The sequence below is a fragment of the Chionomys nivalis genome, chromosome 14 (assembly GCF_950005125.1).
Source record: "Chionomys nivalis chromosome 14, mChiNiv1.1, whole genome shotgun sequence".
Taxonomy (NCBI): Eukaryota; Metazoa; Chordata; class Mammalia; order Rodentia; family Cricetidae; genus Chionomys; species Chionomys nivalis.
In genome coordinates this window covers 58,337,243-58,360,776 of record NC_080099.1, presented here as the reverse complement: position 1 = coordinate 58,360,776, position 23,534 = coordinate 58,337,243, and the positions used below count along the sequence as shown (strand labels likewise).

Below are 23,534 nucleotides of genomic sequence, written 5' to 3'. Positions count from 1 at the left end.
CTGGGACAAAGAAGGGGCCACGCTCCTCCAACATTGGTCTAAGCCTGGAAAGCAGCTAGATAGTGAAGATCAATGAAGCTGATTTTACTCATCTTGATCTAAATAAAATCAGCTGAAGTCTAGCATGCTGGGATTTATTAAATGTTTTTAAACACTTATTTAAGTTAGGAATCATATAGTAAGCTGGGGATTTGTGTTGGTTATTCTTTTTTGCAAACTTGATTGAATTTATAATCTATGAGAAGGCATACTGTTTTTAACTGCTTTTATATTTATTCTTTGCGTCTTTCATATCATGCATCTCCATCCATTCTTTCCCCTATTCTTTTATATCTACCCTGTGCCCTTGCAACCTTCTCCAAATATAAAATAAAATAAAATTTAAGAGAAAGTAAAGAAAGAAAAATCTATCTCATCATGGAAGCTGTAATATGATACAGTGAGTTACACAGTAAACCCTTTTATCCATACATCTTTACTTGCAAGTGTTCATTTCAAAGAGTCATTGGTCTAGTACGAGGCCTCTGGTTTCTGCTACACTATCAATGCTGGGTCCTCACTGGAACTCCTCTTGGTTATCCTGCCGTTGGCCTCTGACATGAAGATCCTGCAGTGTTGGGTCTGCAGGACCAGTTCCTTCACATGCTCCAGCAGATCACAGATGGGGTGGATGTTGGGGTGGGCCAACACATATCACTGGTTCTGGACCTGGGTAGTTGCAGGGTTGGTCAGCTGGCCAGCTCTTCCTTGCCCATACCACCAAGGTGAGCTCTCCTGCATTGCTTTGGCTAGTTCACCCTTTACAGCAATGAGCCATGAGCAGGGCCAGTTTCCAGTTCTGCTTTCAACTCCTCAGAGTCAGTTCTCCCACACCCACATCTTCAGATCCAGCTTTATTATGTTGCCCAGTCATGTGTAGGGGCTACTCTCCAAATTGCTGCAGCTGATGCGGGACAGAAGCAGTTCTTCCACTCTTGTGACCTCAGAGCCATGTCTCTCTCACCTGCCATATCTCAGGCATTGATGTGGGGGGGGGGCATCTTTCCCCTATCCATGCCATCATCACATGATAGATGAGTACTGAGTACAGAAATTCTATGCTCACAATTTTTGGGGTTGGTTCACCCACACCTCCGCCAACAGGATTGTCTCTATTGTGTTGTCCAGGTGAGGTTCAGGGCCTGCTCTCCTGAGTGTTGCAGTTGGTGGGGGGCAGGGGCAACTCTCCTGCCCTTATGACCCCAGGGCCAGCTCTCCCACCTGCCTCAGAAGTTGGTGGGTAGGGCTGGAGTAGGGTAGGGGATGGCATCTCCCCCCTGTGCATGCCACCACCTGACCAATGAGTAAGTAATGGGAACAGCTCTCCCATGCTCACAAATTTGGGGCTGGTTCATGGACACTTCTGCCAGTGGAGTTATCTCTATTGGACTACCCTGGCAAAGTAAGAAGACACACTTTTATGAGTACCCGAAAGAGTTTCTCCCGGAAGGGTTAAGGAATGGGGGAGGATTCCCCCTGCCCCTTTGAACATGGGTGAAACTAATCCCAGGGGCTAGTGAGTCAGACTGAAGAAAAACGGAAGAAGTGGGCAGCCTGAAAAGCCCTGCATTGTCCTTCTGCTTCCTGCTCCACCCAGATGGGAAGAGTCTTCCTCCAGAACAGAGATGTGTTCCTGACACCATGCCTCCCCTATTGTGACAAACTGTACCCTCAAACCTCGAACCCATGAACTTGCTCTAAAGTGATAGCAACAGCAGCTAAAGCAGAATCCTCTGTATTCTAAGATGACTGCAGTCAGTTTTGTTGTTGAGAGACCTGTTTTTAAGAGACACATTTTAGCACATACTGTTTAGTCCATCAGAATGATATTATTTCCTAAAAATTGCATGTCTATAAATTTACCATGATCTATTTTTGTCACTTCAATATCCTTTTTTTTTTTTGTAAAGTTAAAAATCTAATCTGAAGGGGAATACTCCTTCACTGCTGGTGGGAGTACAAACTTGTACAGCCACCATTTGGAAATTGTTATGGTAGTTTCTCCAATAATTGGGACTCAGTCTACCTCAAGACCCAGTGATACAACTCTTGAGCATACACCTAAAGGATGCTCAACCATATCACAAGGATGCTTGCTCAACTATGCTCATATATCAGCATTATTCGTAATAGAACCTGGAAACAACCTAAAAGCCCCTCAACCAAAGGATGAATAAGTAAAAGGTATGCCTACACAATGGAGTATTACTCAGCTGTAAAAAAAAAAAAAAAGAAAGAAAAAAATTGATGATCTCCTGAAATTTTCAGACAAATGGATGTAACTAGAAAAAAAATCACACTGAATGTGGTAACCCAGACCCAGAAAGCCAAGAAAGACAAACAAAGTATGTACTCATTCATAAATGAATATTAGATATAAAGCAAAGGATAACCAGGCTACAACCTACAGCTCCAGAGAAGCTAGGTAACAAGGAAGACTCTAAGAAGGATATATGGATATCCCAGGGAAGAGGAAAGAGATGACATATCCTGGGTAAACTGGGGGGAGGGGAAGGGTGATAGGAACACGAAAAATCAAGATGGTAGAGTTGGGCATGGAACCCAGGAGGAGAGTAATGAAAGAGATTTTGATGAAGAGGACTATTATGAGGTGAAGGAGAAATCTGGTACCAGAAAAATTCCCAGGAACCCACAAGGATGATCCCAGATAAGTCTCCTTAACGGTATTAGAGAGGGTGTCTAAACTGGCCTTCCCCTATAATCAGATTGGTGACTACCATAATTGTCATGATGGAGCCTTCATCCAGTAACTGATGGAAGCAGATACAGAAATCCACAGCCAAGCCTTGGGCTTAGCTCTTGGAGTTCAGAGGAAGAGAGGGTAGAGGATTCTATGAGCAGGGATTGGGGGTTAAGATCATGACTGTAAAACCATCAGAGACAACTGACCTGAATTTATGGGAGCTCATGCACTCTGGACAGACAGCTAGGGATCTGGCATGGGATCAACCTAGGCCCTCTGCACTGGGTCACAGTTAGTTATGCAGCTTAGACTTTCATTGAGCCCCTAGCAGTGGGACCAGGACCTGTCCCTGATCCATGAGCTGGCTCTTTGGTACCTATTCCTTATGCTAAGATAACTTGTTCAGTCTTGAAGGAGGAGGGAGGATCTTGGTCCTTCCTCAACTTGATGTGCCATGCTTGGTTGATTCTCAAGAGAGACCTTACCCCATCTCAGTGGAGATGGAGGAGGAGTGGATGGGGTAGGAGAGGTAGGGGGAGGGAGCTGGCGGAAAGGAGGGAGGGGAAACTGTCATTGGTATGTAAAGTAAAATAAAAAAATCTAATCTGATCTTTCATTTTTCATACAATATTAGCATTGAGATTGTTTGTATTTAAAGCTCCCATTTAACAAATATATTCATCCTTCTACATATGCATTCCTATTAAATATTTTAATCTTGATTACAGAAATTGATGTAATTTGTCACTCTAACAAATATCTGTGATAACCAACTTATAAACTAAAGACATTTATTCTGTCTCACAATTCTGCAGGTTCCAGCCTGTAAATGGTTGGCCCTGTTGTTCAGAACCTGTGATAGACTATTATAGCAGAAGAATGACCAGGAAACAAATGAGCAAAAAAAGAAGTGACTGGGGTCCCACTGTCCCCTTCAAGGGCAAGATACAAATGACCCAAGAATCTTAGAGTGGTTTCCATCTCTTAAAGCTTCTAGTGCTTACTAGTAGTACCACAGAGTGGGAATCAAACATTTAACTCAGGGGTCTTTGGCAGACATTTCCAAAACCAACAGGAAGGGTACACAAATTCCCCAAAGGAAGTGGGGCAAAGCCTTGTTAGGAAACAGCTACTGATTAGGGATGAAATAAATTAGTTATATATTCTCCGAAATAAAAATTGATAAGATATTAAAATGATACCTGCAAAGGCATAAGTGTGTACTGGCAGCTATCCTCAAACATAAATGAAATAATGACTCACAAAAGAGAAATTATTACTGTCATTCTGTTGTCATTGACATGAACATTAACATCATATTATAAACTAGATAGGGCAGGCTAATGGTATCATATATACATTGCTGGTAGCAAAGTAAAACAGGAAAGACACTGAAAACCATTTGGCAGCTGAGTAAACTAAACTTGCAATCACCTGTGACACAGTGACTGCATTCTTGGACATTCATCCAAGAGATGTGAAAACTCAGGTTCACAGAAAACCTGAACAAGAATATTTATAGCAGCTTTGCATGCTCTTTCTCTAAGGATCCTCTCCATCCTCTAACTTTAAGGATTCCAGGAAAGTGAAGACATAGGACTTGATGGATTCCTAAGATTTCCAATGGAGCAATTTTATGTCTTTCAATTATGTATTCTGTGCCCATCTTGGCTTGTGAACCTTAAAAATAACTGAATGCTAGTAAATGTTGGCATGGCACAGTCTCTCAGCATCCCACGAGTGTCTTCACCAGATGACATCAAAATAATCCCAAACCATGGGGGGGGGACACCAAATGTGCATATTACTTATATTCGCCAAGTACATCATGAGGCCAAACTGTAGGATAGGAGCAGAGTATAGAGAAGAGGTGTAGCTACGCAGATTCCCTGGAATCCAAGATCTGGTCAGCTCCACACACAGAGACTAAAAGCATTGTATAACATTTTTAAAATGGAGATCTCAAATGTAATGAAATTATTGAGAACTACCTAAATGTGAGCAATATGATGAAGGCACCTGAAGCCAAGACTTTCCACCTGAACTCAGTTCCCAAGACCTATGTCACTAAAGGAAATTGACTCCTGACAGTTGTCACACAACTGGCATGTGTGTGCATATGTATCCTGCCCCTCTCCTTCCTTCCTGTCTCTCTCTCTCCTCTCTCCCTCTCTTGCTCTTCATTCTCTCCCTCTCTCTAATAAGTGTTTTAAACATTAATAAAAATTTAATTCATTTTATCGGGTTTTGTCTGCTATTCTTTTTCTCACTCTTCAAACAGGCACCCGGATTATTGATTTAAGACATTCTTTCTCTTGTCGGATTAGTGTTTACTGCAGTAAATATTCCTCAAATCTTCTTTATCCACAGATTATTTAAAAGTATGGTTTCTAATCTTTAAATACTTGGAGAATTTCCAGGTTTCTTTATCTTTTGATTTATAGCTAAAATCTTTTATGGTCAAAGAATAAGCTCACATGCAAATTCAGTCATCCGTATTATACATGCAAATGGGAAAAACCTAGCACACAATGCTATAATTTTGTTTTTGCAGAAATCATGCATATTTGAAAGGCTTTGTGTGATAAAAAATTATTAATATCTATTATTGTTCTTGCTACAATAATGAACTTCTAAATACTTTCCTGGAATCATTTTCCCTCATCCTGAAAACTATTTAGCATTTATTGTATCCTAGTTGCAATGATTCATTGTTTCTCTTCAGATGAGAATATTTCTAAATACTGTCTTTTTTCCTGAATAATGGCATATGATGACATCAAGACACACATGGAGAAACATCTAGGATAACCCTAAGCTTGCACACTTTCTCTGTGTTCATGAATTAGTGTGGGAAGTCTTTCTGTATATGCGTTACTTTTATTGGTTATTGAATAAAGAAGCTTTTTTGGCCAGCGGCAGGGCAGAATAGAGCTAGACGGGGAAAACTAAACTGAATTCTGGGAGAAAGAAGGCAGAGTCAGTGAGATGCCATGTAGTCACAGGGGAGAGCTAGCCAGAACCTTACCAGTGAGCCATAAGCCTTGTGGTAAAATATAAAATAATAGAAATGGCTTAATTTAAGATGTAAGAGTTAGCTAGAAATATGCATAAGCTAATAGGCCAAGCAGTATTGTAATTAACATAGTTTCTGAGTTATTATTTCGGGTCTGTGTGGCTGGGAAATAAACGAGCGGTCTCCACCAACAACGAACAAATGTATCTAGTGAATTAAAGCTGACATGAGTTGTGCATTTCTCCTTGAGTACTTCAGGAAGACTCAATCAAATTTTCTTATGGCTTCATGGTTGTGATGTGAAGCTTGCAGTAACAGTTATTATTGTTTACCAACTTATAATGTGTCATCTTGTCAGTTTGTCATGGCAGTTTCTGATAGAGTTTTCTTGCATTGGTTTCTTTATGATATGTTTGGGAATAGTTTTCACGAGTTTATCATGATTTTCCATGAACAGCTTAAATTCTCTATCAAATCTGAGAAACTTTTAAGCAGCGTTTTTCTTTTTCTCTTAACCAGTTACGTTTTTCCTTGTCTATGATTCCAGCAGCCACAAACATACAATTCCTCAGATAATCCAAAAGATTATTGAACCAATATATATATTTAATTTTTCTACTGTATTATGATTTAAATATAAACTAGCCATGATGGCTATGCCTGTGATCTGTTACTTAGGAAACAAAAGCAGGAAAGCTTCCATTAGTAGCTCAAGTCCATCCTCTACTTCATAAAACCTTTGACTCAAAGATGAAAAATGTTTGCCATAGGTTCATGGTTTGAATGTTTGATCCTCAAATGGTAGCATTGCTTTAGTAAGCCATTGAAACTTTAGCAGTTGGCTACACTAGAGGCAGTAGGTGTGCTACTCTGGGTAGGGGCAGAGAAGCCCTGGGGATCACAGTGTACCTGGCTGCTTCTTTACCTATAGTCAGTCGTGAACTGAACAGCTTGTCCAATAAGACATCTCTCCAGTTCAGTAATGGGACTCTTACATCTACTCTTTTGTACTTTTATCATGTTCCTTTGGCTAAAGAAACAAAATTTCCACGTGTGTTTTCCTTCCCTCTGTTGGTGCTGCCACTACCACAGTAATCATGTGACCCCAGGACCTGCATTTGCAATTCTGATAGACTGAATAAAAAAAAAGGAGGAGGAAGTAGGGGGAGGAAAAGGAGAAGGAAATACCTAGTCCTTCTCTTGTAGCGGTAGTCCAATTTCCTTTTTCTCCAGACAAAGAGCATATTGTTTCTGTGGTCTCTTACTGGTGAATCCATAGCTACGTCTAGTTTCTGCTGTAACTCCAAGAGATGAAAAGGGATGATGCAGCCCTTGCCTTGCATATGTGTGGTTGACTTCCCTCTGTGCTCTTCTTGCCAATGATTTCTTGGGAGCGGGGCTTCCTACTCTTTTCAGAATCTTTAGTGTCATCCTTAGAATAGAATCATCTTAACATATCTGGTCACCCTGGGAAAATGAAATGCGCATTTTACACAAACCAAGATTTTGGTTGACTGATAAGCACCTAAAAAGAAGTCATCCAGTTTCCAAAACTCACTTTTAAACCACAAACAAAAGTCTCCCAAAGGCCCTGGTGTTAAATGTTTGGTTCTCATTCACATGTATTTTAAAATAAGTAATCACTGTAATTATATGAGAAGGAAGGCTTCAAAGGGAATAAATAAAATAGTACATTACCTGGAAATGGGAGAGAAAATGTTAGGTAGTTGATTATTTGTGGAGCCATATAATTATTGAGATGATGTACTTGCATATTGAAAATGTTAGCGATAATAATTTAAAATCAGAGAGCTGAATCAAAAGTTACATTAAATCATCACATCATTATACCTAAAAAAATGTACTAGGTATCATGCTTTAGAAAATAATCTATTAGGCAGACAGCAGATGAAGAGAGACTGGCTAAACAGATGGCACAGTTCCAGGAAATTCGGGCAACAGTGAGCTCCATTTGGTTCCCTCTCTAAGAGTCGTCATTCCTGTTCCTGCCTTGCAGTGGGATTTTGGAGATGTAAGTAAGTTAATTAAATGTAGAGATTTCAGACTCAACCAAAAACTCACAAAATATTGAAATCTTTAGAGAACTGATTATTTATTTATACTGAGAAATACAGCAGATGTTTCCACCACTGGCAATAGTCCAACCAGCATGTGCTTTCTCCTTGGATAATCAAGTAGGGAGCAAAATAATAGGGTTTTGTTAGGTATGGGCTTAAAGAAGATGAAATAGGAGGCACTGATTAAATTATGGCACCAGGCACATCAGTAGGAAAGCTTCCTTCACTATAGTGATAAGCCTTCAGAAAACACAAAACTCAGCCATCGTGGTGATGTGTCCTATGGACACTCTCATAGTTGGGTTTTTACCTTCAGTTCATGCATTCATGGCAAGCCAAATGCCTCTTATCACCTTTTCTCTTCCACTCCTCTCTGCTTCTTTCTCTGACTTCCTTCCTTCCTTTTACCTGAGTATGCATACTCTTTCCCAAGAACTCAATTTTAGGGAGGATGGCAACGATTTATCTCACCAGTGAAGTTTTCGACAGACCACTCTCATCCTTCCCAAAAGGCAACAGTCTAGGGCTTCCTTGCAGTACTTTGCAATGATATTGGCTGCCAGTCATGACTGAATGTCTTGATTTTAAAGTTTAGAACTTAGAATGTGATTTCGCTGTCATAGTCTGAAAATCCTAGGATATACCAATCATTATACATCTTGCAAAGTCAACAAAATATGCCAATGAGCTGAAGGACACCTGTTCCTAACACCTGATTTATTAAATAGAGAGGCATTTATGGTGAAATAAACATCCCAACTGTTTATTTCTACCCAGAGATGGTTTAAGAAAGATTTTCTCATGCTGAGAATTCTCTTTGCTATCTTCAATATAAATTTGTAAAAATTATAAAATACTTCCTTAATATGATGTTCAAACTAAATGTTACCCTACCCTGTTCAAGTTGCTGATAGTTATAAATTAACATATTCCAAATTAAGGAAACGAACAAATAAATTAATAGTTTATTTATTAAGGATAAATAAATATTAAGAATAGTTTTTATAAAGAAAGACTGTGCTAAAAAACAACAAACTTCCTGTCTTGACCTCAGCAAACACCAATAGGCAAATAAGCACGAAGGCCCTAGAGAACAGTGACCCAAATCTGATATTCAAACAAACTTTAGACGGCATATTTGAAAATCTCATCTAATTAGGTCAATTGTGGAGAGCATGCCATGGTTATGACCAAGTAAGACATTAGATCCCCATATGGGCCATTCAGCTTTGTCCTGTGTCCCAGTGTTAAACCCTTAAAATCCTCCATCCATCTGGCAGTGAGAACCAACAGAAAGGCCTCATGTGTCTCACCCAGGCATGGGACAGCCTCACTTTGCGACTGCCCACTCGAAAAATGGAAAAACAAACAAACAAATTAAAAGATGGTACTTCAAAGAATTTCCATAACTACCATTTTGTACACAACAATAAAAATCAATATTCAACAAAATTGTTTTTATTGCTGAAAACATAACTAAAAGGAAGAAAAATAGTCAGAACAGAAAGATTAGCTTTCTGCCTGTAAGTCAGGTTTCTCCTTGATAGCCACATCAAGGCTCCATCTTTCTGAACTTACACTCTGAATCTTCCTCAGCCTCCTAGTTTTCTAATGGCTACAAAACATATAAAAAATCTATAACTGGAGATAATGACATTAAATGAACACTTGATTAAAATTAGAAAGAATGGAACACTTGAGCGAACTCCAGACAGTGAGAAAGGGAGGAAATCAAAATAAACTCAACAGAAAGAGAAAACCCTATTTTCCCTCTCTCTGCGATAGCTTACATGATACTGCTATCTTCTACTATCTTCTGTATCCTATTTCCCAAGTAGTAGGCAGGTCACTTTAAAAGGAATTACCCTATATTGAAATATTATTTCTAAATTATGTTACACAATAGCTCTTTCTAATCAGCATTTCTAATTTACATTTTGGTGAAACTTTTTGAAACATCTTCAATACAAATTATAATTATGTTAATAATAATTTACTTTTACTCATGTAATTCTCTGTCTCCCTCTTCCTGTGGAAAACAGTATGCCACTGCATTTTAGTGGGACAGATCTAGTACAATCAAAGAATTTTCTAATTAAATTTAATAGAAATATAAATATAGATACATGCATGGATAATATATATTCATGTATGTATAGTAAATATATGAGAATGCTATACAATATACATATATATGCATGTGTGTGCATATGTAGACATATATCAATGTCATAATTGCCTTAATGTCATTGATTGGCAATAAATGTGTCAATGCTTTATCATAAGTTACTTGTTTTTTTGAAATTGTAGATTATCTTGTTATAGACCACCATTTCACCAAAACCACAAAATTATCATAAGTTGTGTCTTAGAGAAAATAATCATTTAAAGTGTTTCTAACTGCTTCTTCAATGGTTAATAATCATAATCTTACTTAGCCTGTTTTAATTGCACTAATCCCTCGGGAAACTTTACATGAAAGGTGTATATACTAATTATCTTTTACTGAATAACAAGTTACTACCAAAATGTAGCTGGAAAGGTCTGCTACATTATCTAGTGTTTGTGGGTCAGAAAGCCAGCATGTTTTAAATGGCTCTTCTACTTGTTTCTCATGATGCTGAATTGGTCTCTCTCACGGGGAAGCTCCCTTAGGGAAAGACTCACATCCAAACAGACTTTGGCTCGCTAGCAGAATCTATTTCTTTGTAATTGTGGTATTTCAGTCCCCAAGATTCTGTCAGATGTTGACCAAGTATGCTCTCAACGTGTTGAGATGCCTTCTGCTCTTTTAATTTTGTTGACTTGGCAGATGAAAATGTATTTACTATTTGGGATACAGTATATAAATATGCATGTATAATAAAAGGAAGTACGCGTGCACTATAGAATGACTGAATTCAGCTAATAAGTTCACTGCACAGTTTTTTCAAGAATACATCAGGCTTCATGACTATTGTAGCTTGCAGAATAAATTGATCTCTTGATCTCATCCTTCCTCTTTATCTGTGGCTACCTATCTCCAAATAACATCTCACTTTCACTCATTCATGAGTAATTCAAACTTCTGGTAAACACTGCTTTCCTAACTACTTCCATAAACTCAATATTTTTTTTGTCAGTTCCGTATGAGTAAGATCGTTCAGTGTTTCTCTTTCTTTGCCTACCTCATTTTTTTTTTTTATCATCCCAACTTCTGGGTTTAAGTATGTTGTCACAAATGCCTGTTCATGACTAAATAGCATTTGTCTTATATAAAAATGGAATCAAAATTAATCAAAGGTTTAAATGCAAAACTTGAAACTTCTAAGTACTGGAAGAAGAAAATGAAAAATAAAATACTCTCCACAAAATTTGTCTGAGTGATGGCACTTTTTTAGGTATGACCTCAAAGCATTAGTAACAAAAGCAAATATAGAATTCTGTGATGTCACATCAAGCTTCTATATAACAAAATACATACAAAGCACAAAGACAACCTGCAGTATATAAAAGAATGTGGGAAAACTAAATATCTGATACAAGATTAAGGTCTAAAATATATAACAAACCCAAACAATTCAACAGAAAGCACATAAATATCCAAACTTTAAAATTGGACCACATAACTGAACAAATATTTCTGAAAGGATGATATACAAGTAGCCAACAGATGGGGAGGAGGATATACATCTATCTATGTAACAAATGATACAGATGGTATCCAAAATAAAAATGGCACTCCTCAAGTTGATGCATAGGCAAAAAAGATAAAACCAGAATGTCAAATGGATGTATGCACTCTTGTGTGTACTGTAGAATCAGTTCTAGTGGCCAAGACATGGGACTACCCTAAGAGTTAATAGCTCTCAGCACCCTGTCCCCTCCTTCTCTGCAGAGAGGGTCACTGTGGTATTGAGTATATTCCAGGCTTTCTTTTTCTTCCTTTGTTTTATAACCTGTTTAATTTTTAAAACATTTTTATTTGCTATTATAGTTTTATTAAACAATTTTTTATTTATTTATTTATTTATTTATTTTGATTTTCGAGACAGGGTTTCTCCGTAGCTTTTGGTTCCTGTCCTGGAACTAGCTCTTGTAGACCAGGCTGGCCTCTAACTCACAGAGATCTGCCTGCCTCTGCCTCCCAAGTGCTGGGATTAAAGGCGTGTGCCACCACCGCCCGGCCACAATTTTTTAGTTTTAAATATACATATTCTCCCTTTTCCCCATGTTCTTCAGATCCTCTCTCCCTACTGACCCACCCTACTTGAAGTTTTCCTCAAAACGAAAAATAAATGAATAAATAAAAAACAAATCAACACCCCAATCAAGAAAGCAAAAGAAAACAATGCCCAAAGTGAAATAAAGAATGAAACATCAAATCAAAACCAAATAAAAGTACACAAAAACTGTGGAGTCCATTATATGTTGGTCAACTTCTTCTGAATTTAAAGCCAGTCCTGGAGAGGCTGATGTACCCAAGGTCACTCTATGAAGAAAACTGATTTCTTCCTTCAATCAGGTATAAATGACGGTTCAGGTATTAACCTTTACTCAAGTGGCTAGGTTTTCATTCATTCATTCTTTCATTCATTCTAAAAAATATAGCAACATAAAATATATATAAGTATGCGTAGGTTCTGCCTTGCCCATATTCAAAGGGATGAGATTACACAAGGGTGGGCATATTTGGGAATTGTCTTAAATTTTTCCTGTCAGAATTCACAAAAATTGGAGACCCATGGACAGAATAATAAGAAATCAAGATAAGCAAAAAAAAAAAAAAAAAAAAAAAGCTCAGGAACTTATTTGAATTGTTGCCTGAAAGCTATTTAAGAGATAGATGAGGCTATTTTTCTAACATCTGCCATCAACAGATAATTTTCAAGTCAAAATTTCTATGTATCACAAACTGACTTGACACAATCTGTTTTTTCTAAGTTAAATGGATTTCTATTTTAAATATTTTATTAGAATTAATAACAATCTGATATATGTATAACCAGGCTCAATTACTCAGCAACAAGAAGCTATTGAATTGTATTGATGTAAAACCTAATAATTATTTTATTACCTGTAATGTTATTTCAAACAGTATGTTGAAATGTGTGACTTTAATGTTTTACTCATTTAATTTATATTATTAATGCTCATATTAACCATGAAGAATATCCAAATCTACTTGAGTGCTGGCATTCCTGCTGTAACATTTTGGGCAGCCATCATTCCTTGCAGAATAAAATCTAAACTAATGTATGCACTAGAAGGTCTCCTAGTCTCACGCCAGCTGATGTTTATGACATCAGCTCTACTGTAGCCTACTGTTTAGGTGTTTGAGATTGTGTGGCATCCCTTAAAAAACACCCTGGAGTTATTTCTCCAACGGTGTAGCCATAAAGTGTGCAATAGTGTTTTATGTATGCCCTGAATGTGTAGGACTGCGGTTAATACTCTGATTTTTAAGTACAGAGGCACCCCTTATACAGCAGAAGGGCAAAGTATGAGCCACAATGTTCTATGGCGAGGTATTTATACACTAAAGATCAGAATAACAGGTATATGTAGAAATTGGCACCTGTGTGTCTAGGGCAGTGTGAGAAGTAATTTGTAAGGAATAAAATACTGAAACTTAAGTGGACGGACAGACAGATAGACAAACAGACTTAAAACTCATCTGTGTATATATATATGTGTATCTTAGCAAATTTTACAATGTGTTAAATATTAGTATAGGATATTAATCTACAATCACTAATGTTGGAGGGATATTCTAGATTTTTAGCCATTGGAGTGTCTTACTTAAATATTTAGAAATACATATCTTAATTCAAGGATTGTGGAACCTACAACTGAGTGATTCTGACAAATCCATCTTAATTTAAACCTTAGTTTAATAAGAAAGTGGTAGCACCATGGGACTACTGTGAACATTAAAAGTGACATTCCATTTAAATAAATTTTTCAATAACTTACCCAAAGAACTTTGTAAGCATAAGGTATCAATATAATATTATCATCAATCACATTATCATTAAATATTTTCAGTTGCTTAAAAATGATATATGATTTCTGAAACCTTTTGAACATATTTTTATTTATGTGCAAACATGTAAGTGGGGGAGGGATGCATATAAGTTCAGTGCCTCTAGAGACTAGAGGCCAAAAGAGGACTTGTGATCCCTTGGGTCTGGTGTTACAGGTGCTTTTGAGCTGCCCATGGTGAGGTTAGGAACTGAATCCAGGTCCTCTGCAAGAACAGTTTATGCTTCTTACTGCTGATCATCTCTCTAGCCCCAACACTGAAGAACTCTTGAGAGAAAATAAAGTCAACAGTTGGCCATTCTTTAAGATGTAAAGAGTGCTCATATTTGTTACTATAGATTGGACTGAAAAAGGCTATGACTGACATTGAAAATAGTTGCTAGTAACCCAAAAGTAATAATAATAACATAACTGATAGATGATCCCACAGTCAAATATCTTCATATTTATTTTAAAATTTGTTTCTTTAATATTCGGGTATTACAATTTTATATCAGTGGTATTCACAATAACCAAGAAATGGGAGCAGCCAGCATAGTCATTAGAATCATGCTTAAACAAAACATGGTTGCACACCTTCAATGAATATTATTCAAGCATGAAAAGAAGAAAATTCTGTACTATATTGCAGCATGGGTGAATCCTGAATACCTTGTCTTAAGCACAATGAGTCAGTTACAAAAAGACAAATTTAGGAGTTAGAGGGGAAATGAAAGTGAATTGAATATAGATTATATAAGAAATGTTTCAAACACACAAATGTGAATATAGTTAACGGTAATTATCATACAACTAAAATGATAAAGACTTTCAATTTCAGCCGGTCAGTGTTGGTACATGCCTTTAATCCCAGCACTTGGGAGGCAGAGGCAGGCAGATCTTTATGAATTTGTGGCCAGCCTGGTCTACAAGAGCTAATTCCAGGACAGGCTCCAAAGCTACAGAGAAACCCTGTCTAGAAAAAAAAAAAAAAAAAAAAAACTACAAGAGCTAGTTTAGTTTCAGGAAAGGCTCCAAAGCTACAGAGAAACCCTGTCTAGAAAAAACAAAACAAAGAAAGATTTTCAATTTCATATATTTTAATAATTAGTTGGGTAGATGGGCAGATAGACAAACATATAAGTATAGAGAAAGGAGAAAAGATTCCTCTCATATGGACATAAATAGGAATGTCTGGTCACACAACAGCTAGTAAACAAGGTTTATTCCTTTCGTAATGAGCACAAACCAAATACCACATTAGTCAGGTTAAGGTAGAGTTTGAATCTCTATCTTCAAACCAGTTTTTGGAGAAATGACCAAATCACCAAGCAACTAAAATGTCCTATGGATCATAGGGCTGGTGAGAATCTGAGAGCTACAAGACCTAGGAGTCAGTGACAGGAATTGTGGTGGCGCAAATGAATGTAGACAGATTATATAGATATATACAGCTTTAATAAGGAAATAAACTTATAGGACCACAGGTTCCCGCGGTGTACCGGAAAAGCGGAGCAAAAGAAAAAAGGGCTGCTGGGCTCACGCCTGGCAGATTTATCTGTAAACATTAGCCTGAGGCGAACACGCCCCCAATGGGTGGGGCTATGTCCCTACAAGGAATGGAACACGTTCCTCAAGAACTGATTATAAGACAAAAGGAAGCAAACCCATCATGCCACACAGACTTTTAGTTTATATAAAAAAGTGAACTGTGTTTCTATATGTGGGAAAAATGAGAATTTAAAGAGAGAGTCCAGTTTAAAGAAACTAGAATGGGGCAGGATATGAAGAAAATATCATCCTGTGTATTTTCAACTGTCATACTTTGAAATATTTTGGTGGAAATGCACAGTAGAAAATATAACACAGAGATTTTCAGAAAACTCAGACAACGCATGAGTGTGATCACCTATAAAAATATAGATAAATAAAGTTCAGACACATCTTAGAGAAATTATTTAATTCCAGTGATGAAGAAGCATACAACTTATGAAACTGGGAAAAGTATTATCCTCATAACAAGACATGAGAGATATCTCCAAAGTTCTGATGGAAAACAGGAAGAACCTATTATTAAATTGTTATCTAGATGTAGAGGCCAAGAAAGAATACTTCCAATTAGCACAAGCCTTAAAGAACACACCACACAAGCTATTCATTAGGGAAAGAATGGTAGGTAGATTTATGAAAAATTAGTGATAAAGAAAACTAGGTAAAAATGCATGAGATAGTTTTAGACATAAGCAAAGTAAAACACTGTGAGAGCCAAGTCCTATAACATAAATATGAAAACTTTGAGAGCACAAACACAACTACACTATATAATAATTATTTTATATGAAATACATAATAAATCTAACCTAATAAATGTAGTATAAACCAGGAGCCAAGTGACAAGGAGCTAAGAGGAAAGGAAAATCTGCCTGCCTTTTATAATGGGAGAAAGTTTATAATGACATAGTCAATTGTAATTTTCACATAAAGAACAAAGTAATTCAACCACTTGGTTTTACTAATTTTTTCTCTTAATTTTTGTTTATTAGCATTTTTTTATTTCATACATTTTGTTCCATTTTGGTAACATTGTATTTTTACTTGAATAAGCATAACATTGCAAATCCAGTTTGGTGATATTATGTCTGTCTGTCTGTCTGTCTGTCTTTATACAACTATTAATCAGTATATCTAAACTGCTTTTGCTAATATGCATTCTTAGAGACAACAAAGTAATTCGCTGATGGTGATGGTTGCCCAGATGGCACAACCCTGCTTCCTGCAACTAGTTTCCATTATTTTTATATTGTCATACAGAGATTTTGAAAAAAGAATGGACCTAAACCACAGTGGATGATTCATCTTGATCATTCTTATTTAGACAATACAAGTAGAAGTCTTAGCAAATACAAGAGCACTGGAGGAAATATCTATGAGATCCTGACACAAAACTGAAGGTCTTGAGAGTTTTGCTGCATATCTCAGGTTCTGCTTCCTCACCTTTTTCCATCTTGTGCAACGAGTCTACAAAATAAAATCCTGAAGCAAAGTATTCAGATGGCAGAGGAAGAAATAGGTAAATACTAGTGTCGACAGTCCTCCCACTGTATTTACTATTAAGATGATAAAGAATGGGTGTAAAAGTTAGGAGTTATTTTCTTAGGGTCCTCATCTGGGATAGTCTTCACATAGTACTTATACACAGAGGTGTTTAGATCTAAATGTCCTGCCATTTGACACTCACACAAGTGGCCTTCACTGAAGGTCCCTAGTGTCTTGAGCTTACACAGACACTGAACAAGAAAGAGCATAGATGGTTGTTTCTCATGACAATGCCACAAGGAACTACTGAGGATGTTCCATAAGCAGCATTGCTGGCATTATTTCTGGACCCTACTTCATTCCCAAAATTGATGTTGTAGATATGATATGTTATTTTGTTGGCTGTGTCAGAGGAACCCGGTTCTATCTAAGGATAGATTAACAAAAACATGACCACCTTGATGACTTATGTCTCTTATAGGCACAAAACATAATGGATTGTGAGCACAGTTTCTCCTCTCTGAGATCTGTAGCAAATTCCAGATGATGGTCTAATACATGAGATGTTTCCAAATGCATGCTGTTAGAAGAGGAGGAAGTAGGTGAAGATTCTTCATAAGTTATTGTTTCTCTCACCCCGGTTAGAATAAAGGATTTGTGATGCACACCATGGTCAGAGAACTAACCAAATGCTAACTGTTTATAATCTTGTCCATGAATATTCATTGTCATCACTTTGCACTCATCAATTAGTAGTATGCACAGCAAGAACAATATGAACTCTGAGGCTATAGATTGCAGGACGGAATAAATCATCATTTTTAAATTGCATCACTAAAGACACTGCATATTCCTTTGTGGAAGAAATTTCATTTTATGCTCCACAGTAAAGTAAATATAGATTAGAGTATAGGGAAGCAAAGCTTACACCTTGGTTTCTTTCTCTACAAACATAGGTCAAGGAAATAGTCTTTGATTTGATTATAGAGTATTCACTGATTTAAAGCTAAAAGAAGAATTGCAAATATGGAATTACTAAATTTCTCATTAATGTTTTATACAATGTAATGAGGTTTTTTAAAGTACAAGACAGTGCATTAGTCATAATGCAGAAAGAAAGATTAAATGTTTTATTATTTTTATCTTACCATCCATACTATCAAGTGGAGGAATATATTGTGGTAATTCAGACTGTGACTGTGTTTCACTTAATTGTTGTAAAAAAACAATGTGTCAATCAGGATCAAAAGCTTCTAATGAACTATCAAAGAAGTAAAGATAGCAGCCATACTCCTGCTTATTTGATATTGTCTCTGACTGAGTTTGCTACGATCACTGTCAGATATTTGCTGAGTCTTTTTTTTTTTTGACAGAGCTTTTAATTTTAAAAATGTACTAAGAGCAGTTGCATGAAATCAAACAAAAAATAAGCAGATGGGATGTTAAGCAAACTGCATAAGCATACACATCCAGGTCCCCGTCCAGACCTAAGATGGCTGAGTTGCAGGATGGGGTTGCTTGGTGACCAAATAGTGTTGTTTCAGCCACTGAGTTATCTAAACATCAGTGACAGAAAGGTCCCCTCAGCTTCAGACCTGGCCAGGAAAAGTATTTAAAGACATACTTATCCTTTCCAGTTGTTGACAGTTTTTATTTTGAATCCATTTTTGCACGCTCAGTTTTAAGTTTTGGGATTCAGGGGCAAAGCTGCATCTATTCTCTAGAGAAAGTAAGAGGTAAACCCAGCCCCTCTAACTATGGGATTGACAGACTGCCTTGTTGCAATTAAGTCTATGTAGTGTGTCTAGTCTGTTCTTGTGTACCTTCCCAATTGCTATTTGTCTCTCTTTCATTAAATAAAAGTAGTTAATTAGCCCAGGCCTGTCCTCTCCTCTTTCTCTTTTCCTTTTGGCTGCAATAATGACATCTAATTATCAGCAGCACTGCATTGACGCAGCATCAGGAGCAAAGCATATCTCACTAAAAGGAAAGCTACCCAATGTCTCTCAGACCTCAAGGAGCTCAGAGTGACTTTCCATCTGCTCAAAAGTACCATTCACAGGCAGTTTTTCATTTCAACCAACGTGTGCAATATACACGCTTTGAATGAAAAGAAAACATATTTCTGTCTTTTTGTTGAATGTATCCGTGTCATGATGAAGGCAAATGAATGTGTGTGTGTGTGTGTGTGTGTGTTTAGGGGAAAATGTATTCAGACATTGGGAAACAGGATAAAAGGGATATTTTATTTATTTTTTAACTGGTTGAAACTGTGATTGGCTGCCTCTCAGAGAAGGTGGAGCTTATAATTCTGTGTCAGGAGCAGCAGAAAATTTTTCATAAAGAACAGTAGAAGAGCTCATGAATTAAAATCCTATTCAACATTTCAAAATAGGCTTGAATGGAACACAGAGTGCTTTAAATACTGCACGGAAATCATTTAACAATATCACCTGGCAGATCGCATTGTCTCCCATTAATATATGGACTCTTTACTGAAAAGAGAAACACGTGCTACATTATTTTCCCCCTGCAGCTGTCACTCTCTATTAGGTGTCTTAGCAGTAATTCTCTAACAACTCCACGTTTATTTTTTTGACATGAAAATATGGGTGTCACAGCATGTGAATGCTGGTTTGAATAACTCACACCCACGATTATCTAGGTGCCTGTACAATCTTTATACAACTTGTGTTATTTGGAATTTTAATTAGTCTTCAAAGGGACACATATTCTAACACATATAATGGCTGTAATCAAATCTATACAAGCATGAACTCACTTGGACCCAAACAGAGAATCTAAATTTAACACAGAAAGAATGAAAAACTGAAAAAAAACTTTCTGGCTAGCAATGATATATAATATAATATAATCTATAATATCGATATATGACCATGTTAAATAGTACTTTAAAAAGATATAACAACATTTTAGTCACTCGGCTAGGATTATAATTCACTCTGCTTAACAATAAATTATTTTTCCTGTCCACTCTTAGCATTAGTCCCCATCCAAGTGAAACAAAGCAATTCCTCTCTGTAACACACTTCTGGCTCATGCAGATGTAAAGAAACCTTACTCTAAATGATGCCAGACTGGTCCTTTTCATCCAGCAAGGCAAGCCAGTGCCTCACCATTGTCTTTAGCAGCACTCTGCGCTACAGGAGAAAGCAAAACCATCGTTGACATCTATCTCTTGCAAATCTTTCAACAACTGAACCTCAAGAAGAAGGGGGAAAAACTTTTCTGTGTTTCCAGTCCACCCTTGTTTTCAAATTTTCCAAATAAATTCCAAAAGAAACCTCCATCCTCCAAGCAACCATTCCCAAATAATTTTGGGGAACCAAAAGCTTCTTTCCAAACCTGAGTGAGTCCTCCAGACGGAGCTTGAAAGTGTCTTTCATTCTCCTCAGAGAAAGCACAGCCTTCTCCTCCAGAAGCCTTCCTTCTAAGATCCTCAGGGAGCTTTGCACTGGGAAATAGTCGCCAGTTAAAAAAAAATGGGGGGGGGGGGGATTGGGAGGAAGGAGCAAAGCTCAACGAATCCCCAAGCGAGACAAAAATACAAAGGGTGCCAGATAGCTGCTCCCCCCCCCCCGACTCTAGGTGAGTACCCATCATGAGGCAGCTAGGTGTTGTACATCTGACCTGAGATCTTACTTGTAGACCCCTGTTACCATCTTCTTGCAAAGGAAGCAGATGCTGCCGAAGCCTCCCAGCCCCACAGGCATCTACGTTTTAGGATGAAATATACCGGTCTCACAGCCGTTTCCTCGTTCTCTACAGCTTTGTGGATAGGAGACTAGAACCAACCCAGAAAGAGGAACAAACACAGCATTTAATCGCGCCCAAACCCATCTCTTTGTTGTGCATTGCCTAGCTGGAAGCTTCAGTGGTGCGAGTGAAGAAGGGGGTGGGGGCGGGGAGGAGGAATGTCCAGGTTCTTATCTGCCAACCAAACAATCGTGGCTAGGATCTCAGGGGGCTACTAAGGCGCGCGGACTGTTCTGTGTCTCCCCGCTGGCGTTCTCACAACAAAATTCGATAGTGTCCTGGGGAGAGCCCCAAATACACCTCAACCGCCACATTCGTGCTTTGTGCCAATAAAGAGACACAGTAGCCTATCCATCAGCATCGTTATCAGAGCGTGTGAGTCGGCTTCCAGCCTGGCCTTTAGGTGCCCTGGCGGAAGTAGGACACGCGCCAGGCGCCCAGCAAAGGGCATGGGACAATGGCCTGGCCAGGGAAACACCAGGCACCACACCACCAGACGCGGCGAAGGCAAGCTTCAACCACCGTCCCGCAGCGCAGCCCCGAGGCAGGCAGGGCCGCCAGCTCTGCGGGTTCGCTGCTGCTTTAAAATAAAGGACCACAAAGACTTTATAGAAGGGAAATCACGCCCGGCCACTGCGTCTGTGGAGGACTTGGGGAGAGGGTTGGGGGGGCGGCAAGGAGCCAACAGTGGCTCCAGCATCTCCCTGCCTTCCCCTCTCTCCGCCCTCCCTTCCGGGCTGCTCCAGCAGACAAATAACAGAGAAGGCGGCTCACCGTAGTCTTGACCCGCACGAAGAGCACTTGCTTGGCGCCGCCGCCACCCCCGCGGACCTCATCTGGCTGGCCCAGCTGGAAACCCTTCGATTTGACCCAGAATTTAAATTTGGCATTGTCGGTAGAGCTTGACTCGGAGCCGTTGAGGAGCTGAACGATCCGTTCGTATTTCTTACGGGTCACCGTCTTGGTCTTGCCTGAGTCCCCGTAAGTCCTAAGGCACCAGTCCTGGAACTGGCGGTACATGTCGCGCTCGCTCTCCATGTTACCCCTGCGCTGCCGTGGGCCGGATGCTCCCAGCGCACTTCGCACCTGTTCACCCCGGGCTCATGAAATATGCAGCCCAGGCCACGATGCAAGGACGCGAGGTCCTGGCCGAGCCGCGGGAGGCTGCCTCCGGTGGGGTGGGGTGTGGGGGTAGGACCAGGGAGTGAGGAGGAGGGTCCGGATGGGCACCAGCAATCAATGCCCTGTGCTACCAAGTCTGGTTCGGTCCTAATTGCAAAAGATGTCTCGGACGCTTTTCTGGTGCCCTTAACGGTGGGTCCGTTTAATACTGTGTGATCAGCACCATCCCAACAGCAGCTGGCCCAGAGGAGCTGGGTTTCTGAATAATTAAAATCCCATTCCTTGGTTTATTAAAAATCCCAATATTGACTTGAGGTGGTCCCTAGATGCCTCGCCCCAGGGCTGTGTCCAGGGCAGGGCAGGCGGAGCGCAAGGCAGTCTCCTGGCGCGCGCCCCAGAAGCTTCCCCAGTGGATGGTCCAGAAGCCAGGGCTGCGCCTCTAGCAAAAGCAGCCCTCAGTTGGCGAGCCTCGAAGGGCACACGGGTCCCTGGATTCTCCTCCTTACTGGGTCCTGCTCAGCCTTGGCCTTCTCCGTGACAGGACTAGAGAAACAGAAAGTTCTTACCTGTCATGTTGGTCAGCCTATCAGATCCCGTTTTACAGGAATTTAAAAGAACACGAAGGTATCCCCAAAATGACTCAACATGCCTTTTCTTCAGATATATTGGGCTAAATTCCAGCTCGCAGGTAGGTTGTAAGAGTTAGGTTTCAGAAACTGGCCCAGTATTCATAGACACCTGACCATAGTTCTCTAGGACGGATGGAGTACCCCAAACAGGAATCCGGTCCGGGGAATGTGGGAGCAGGAAGGCAGGCCGCTGGCTGGGGCTTTCCGGGATAATGACGGTGTCCCCAAGATAAGACCCTCTGGGTTCTGCTGAAGTGGGTACAAGACATGGAAATAAGTTTACCGCACAAAACCTTTTGCGTGAAATTAAAATGCAGAGAGCAGTCGTTCCCCTCCCTGGGTTATAGTTTGCTGTTCACGCGGGAGGTTTCGGTTGTCTATTTTCCCACTGCCACGTCATGGACCCCCCTCCGCTGCTCAGAGGAGCCAAATCGGAGTTGCTCCAGACGATTTTCCCAAGCAAACGAAGTCAGCGATCCCTCCATCAGGATTTCCACCCCCGTGTCACGGCGGCTCAGTAACCAGGGGAGTTGCAGTCCTGCTCGTTGCGGCCGCTCCTCTTTATTACACTCCCTGCCTATGCTCCCGCGGGTCGCAGGGATCCTCTCAGACAGCCCGATGGCCCGACCCGCGCCGCCTTCCTTGAGGGGTCCGAGCCCACCCTGGCGACTCGCTTCCTTCTCCCAGGCGAAAGCCCCGGTGGGAATGCAGCTCAGTCCTCCGCCCGCAGCCGGTCCCGCTGCTCTCAGGCTGCTCAGTGGCTCCCGCGCGGCCAGGCTGAGCGTGTGCGTGTGTGTGGTCGGGCGAGGGTGTGCGGGGCGCGGGGTGCGGGGGTGCGCGTCTCCGGGAAGGTCTAGTGGCGGCCCCAGCCGGGACTGACAGCCCGGGCGCTGCGTGAGCAGCTCCACACACTAAACCTCTCGCCTCTCCCCTCACCCCCACCCCTCCCACTCCCCTCTCCTCCCACCCCCCACCCCTAGGCCCCTTCCAAGCTCTCTGATTGGCCAATGGGACAAAAGTTTCTGTGGAGACGGCTGGGCGCTGACGTCACGGGCAGAATTGTCCCATTTAGGGATCCCGGGGGCAGTGCGCATGCTGCAGGCTGCAGGTTAGAGGCAGGAGGAGGTAGC

The 23,534-nt window shown here is 39.9% G+C and overlaps 1 protein-coding gene across 6 annotated transcripts in view; it reads right to left on the bottom strand.

The window, feature by feature from the left end:
- Nol4 (nucleolar protein 4) overlaps positions 1–23,229 on the bottom strand; it is a 372,059-nt gene extending 348,830 nt beyond the window's left edge. For 2 of the 6 annotated variants that reach the window (XM_057789164.1, XM_057789157.1), the window contains exon 1: positions 21,428–23,217. In XM_057789164.1, coding sequence (XP_057645147.1) covers positions 21,428–21,691 — 264 coding nt within the window. In that variant the 5' untranslated portion in view covers positions 21,692–23,217. Of the gene's footprint in view, positions 1–20,242; positions 20,355–21,427 lie in introns of those variants that run through there. The other 4 variants (XM_057789161.1, XM_057789158.1, XM_057789159.1 and 1 more) reach the window with 4 other exon arrangements.
- Between the last annotated feature and the right edge of the window lie 305 nt (positions 23,230–23,534).